The 3,042-nt window shown below is 34.2% G+C and overlaps 1 protein-coding gene across 2 annotated transcripts; it reads left to right on the top strand.

Moving 5' to 3' along the window:
- The first annotated feature begins 702 nt into the window (after window positions 1-702).
- Window positions 703-2,077, top strand: LOC125234650 (lysM and putative peptidoglycan-binding domain-containing protein 3). Of its 2 annotated transcripts, XM_048140985.1 has the most exons (4): window positions 703-875; window positions 952-1,129; window positions 1,344-1,483; window positions 1,559-2,077. In XM_048140985.1, the coding sequence occupies exons 1-4, from the start codon at window positions 865-867 to the stop codon at window positions 1,938-1,940; spliced, it is 711 nt and encodes a 236-aa protein (XP_047996942.1). In that variant the 5' UTR covers window positions 703-864; the 3' UTR covers window positions 1,941-2,077. The 2 variants fall into 2 exon arrangements, with proteins under 2 accessions (XP_047996942.1, XP_047996941.1); XM_048140984.1 differs by having other exon boundaries at window positions 705-875; window positions 1,344-2,077.
- The last annotated feature ends 965 nt before the right edge of the window (window positions 2,078-3,042 follow it).

The raw sequence follows: 3,042 nt of genomic DNA, 5'->3' as shown, positions 1-3,042 counted from the left end.
TATGTAGTATATTCTGTTATTTCGACATAAATATTAAATACAAAATATTTGTCGCAAGGAGTCGCAAAATTTTGGAAGGCATAAAGCACTAACTGTCAAAATCAATGTAATCGACAATTCATCGACAATATTTATCCCTAAAAAGGGCTCTACACTCCCCACCAATGTCAAAATGTAATAATATTTGATACATTTCCCACTTGGCTCATCTATCGAATAATTCTGATTCCTCATTCCTCAGTAGTCCATATATATTATACTACTCTTTGCAGTAGATAGTCACAGTCAGAAATGTATACGTCTGTAGATACCTTTACGCAAAACTCAAAAGGACTTTATAGATGTATTTATCTCGGCCATAATAAAATTATTATTATTTGCTGATTTAATTTATTTATGAGTTTCTTGTTGTTTATTATTTTTTTAATCCGCAAAAGTACACAATCCTTGTATAGTTGTAACTTGTACAGAACCAAATACAGGACATTCTTTGTACAGGACTCCCACAGACGGGAGACAAAACTGTTTTGTCTCCGTCGCTCGGTCTATGGACTAGTATGAAGGTGCGCACACGAGGCGACGCAACTTTTCATACAAATACGAAAGTCACCGAGCAACTTTTTCGCCCGTGTTCGCGCACCCTTAACGAGGTATAGTATAGAGTTGTAGTGTTTATGGACTACAAAGATGTCAAATAAAAATTCCAAATTGTCAAAAAACCCTACTGAGTTTCTTGTTGGATCAACAAAGAGTTAACAGCTGTTTTGTTTCATTATAGTCTTGGGTTCCTAAAATAATTGAGAATTTAAGGTAGTTTTACGTTTATCTAGGTCATGTTAGTTGTTAGTGGTAGAGTAGTTAAAAATGAAACAACGGTAAGTGTAGTAGTGTCGAAATAGTTAATGGAACCTGTTTGGTGTTTACGTGTTATTCACAAAAGTTGTTTACCAGGACGCGCCTCATGCACGGAGATGAGTTTACCGGATATAACATGAGTGTGAAGAAGGACGACGGGCAAGATAATTCTGAGATTCCCCTACACAAGATGAAGTCGCAAGATCATTTTATTGAGGCACAGGTTCAAGATGGTGACACGTTACAAGCTATTGCGTTACGATTCCATTGTTCTGTAAGTAGACACCATCTGTAGCGTTTATTATTTGTTGAAACACTTTATGACTTTGTTATTTTGCCACCGTAATTATCTTCATGTTGTCATTAGCGTGTTTTTAACGTGCATACATTAAATAAAACTTTTATCAGTGATATTTTATCTGCATTTAAACATTATCTTTACACACAGATGTTTTTTCGTCAGTATAAATGTTTATTATCTTTTGTAGATCGCAGAATTGAAGAGAATCAACCACATTCATAAAGATAATGAGATATTTGCAAGAAGGACGGTTAAGGTTCCAGTTACGCCCTATTCAGTACTCACAGAAATTATGTCACCACCTTTGGATGCTGTACCTTCCACATCTAAAGCTATGCCAGGAGCACAGTCAGTAATAAATAATCACAATGAGCTTCTTCCGCCTGGTAGTCAAAATATAGATAAAGAAATAAATGGTAACACAGATTTTGCTATAGATTGCAATGCCATAGTAATGAATAGTACTCTAGCTCCAGCAGTCATCCCTTATACAGATGCAGAGCCCACTGAACCCATCACAGAGGACACCCAATTGTTGCCAAATAAACTGCGTGAAACGGTAGAAACAGTGGTTGTGAAAGAACTGACATCACATGGTGCAGATTTTGGTTTGAAATGGTATCACCTACTTTGCTGTGTGCTGATATTAGGAGTTGTGATACCATTAGTATATGTATTATTTTATTTAGATAAGCATGAAATTGTGGAAATTGTGGAATCAAGTACAAAAGCTGTGCTAACAAACACAAGTGATGATGACCTGCCACCTGGACATAGTCAATGACCATCATGTTTTGTATACTTGATATGATCAAAAGCTTTAAGTTTTGGTGGTATTTTAGCAATTTTATAACATTGCCGTATTTTAAGACAAAACTGAATTCATGTGATTCTTGAAATAAACATCATTTTCTATTCTAATCTTGTTTTAATACAGTGAGTAGAAAAATATAAAGGAGTTTATCAACCATTATGTATTTAATCTATTGTTTGAAATGAAACACAACTACAGAACTATTGTAAATTTATTTTAAAACATAATCTATTTGTATAGAGAGAGTGTCTCATTTTGTACTAACATTGTAACCTGTGATAAGAAATATGTCCCATGCCGTCAAGTGTTTATAATTTTTGTGCTGTTGCAATTAAATATCATGTTATGAGGCATTTATCATGATTTCCGACTTCAACAAATGAGAGTTCGGGCATGCCATGCTAAGTAGATGTGTATAATTATATGTATATATGTATGATATTTGTGATTATCTGATTATGTCTGCAAATGCCGAAGTCAAATAATAAGCTTGTTATAAATATTGGTTCAATATAATCTGATCTCTAATCTACATAATAATATTCACCATGCTCAAGATTGTCAAGAGTTCAAATTTGTTTTTTGCCTGTGACTCTGACTTGAACAACTTGACTGATATTTGTGTCGCTTAACTTTAAAAGTGGGTAAATCCATTCTGCTATAAGGTTGATTATATAAAAATTATAATATGATGCAGAATGGATTTACCCACTTTGAAAGTTAAGCGACACATTTGCCGTCTGAATTTGTGCCACCAATGATTCGCTGTATGAACCATTTGCTACGTCAGCAGTTCTCGAAAAGTTTGTACGGTCAGCCAAGAAAGTGGTTTACCACTTTTCGACTCTATTTGAAACACATAAGGTCGAAAAGTGGTAAACCACTTTTTTGGCTGACTGTACATAGCCACGTCAGCAAATTTTAATTGATCCTATTTTGTTACCAACATTTAGTCGACTTTCGTAAGTTATACAGGATAATTGTTATAACTAAGAAAATATAGATACTAGAGAACCTTAATGACCAAATAAAAGTTACTAAAATCTCAATTCAGGAAATGAATCTTGGTAAC

The sequence above is a fragment of the Leguminivora glycinivorella genome, chromosome 16, assembly GCF_023078275.1.
Source record: "Leguminivora glycinivorella isolate SPB_JAAS2020 chromosome 16, LegGlyc_1.1, whole genome shotgun sequence".
Taxonomy (NCBI): domain Eukaryota; kingdom Metazoa; phylum Arthropoda; class Insecta; order Lepidoptera; family Tortricidae; genus Leguminivora; species Leguminivora glycinivorella.
This window is presented reverse-complemented; position numbering and strand designations above follow the sequence as displayed.

Coding starts and splice junctions, on each gene's coding strand:
- LOC125234650 (XM_048140984.1), top strand. Junction 1,130..1,343: donor CGTTACGATTCCATTGTTCT/GTAAGTAGACAC, acceptor TATCTTTTGTAG/ATCGCAGAATTGAAGAGAAT.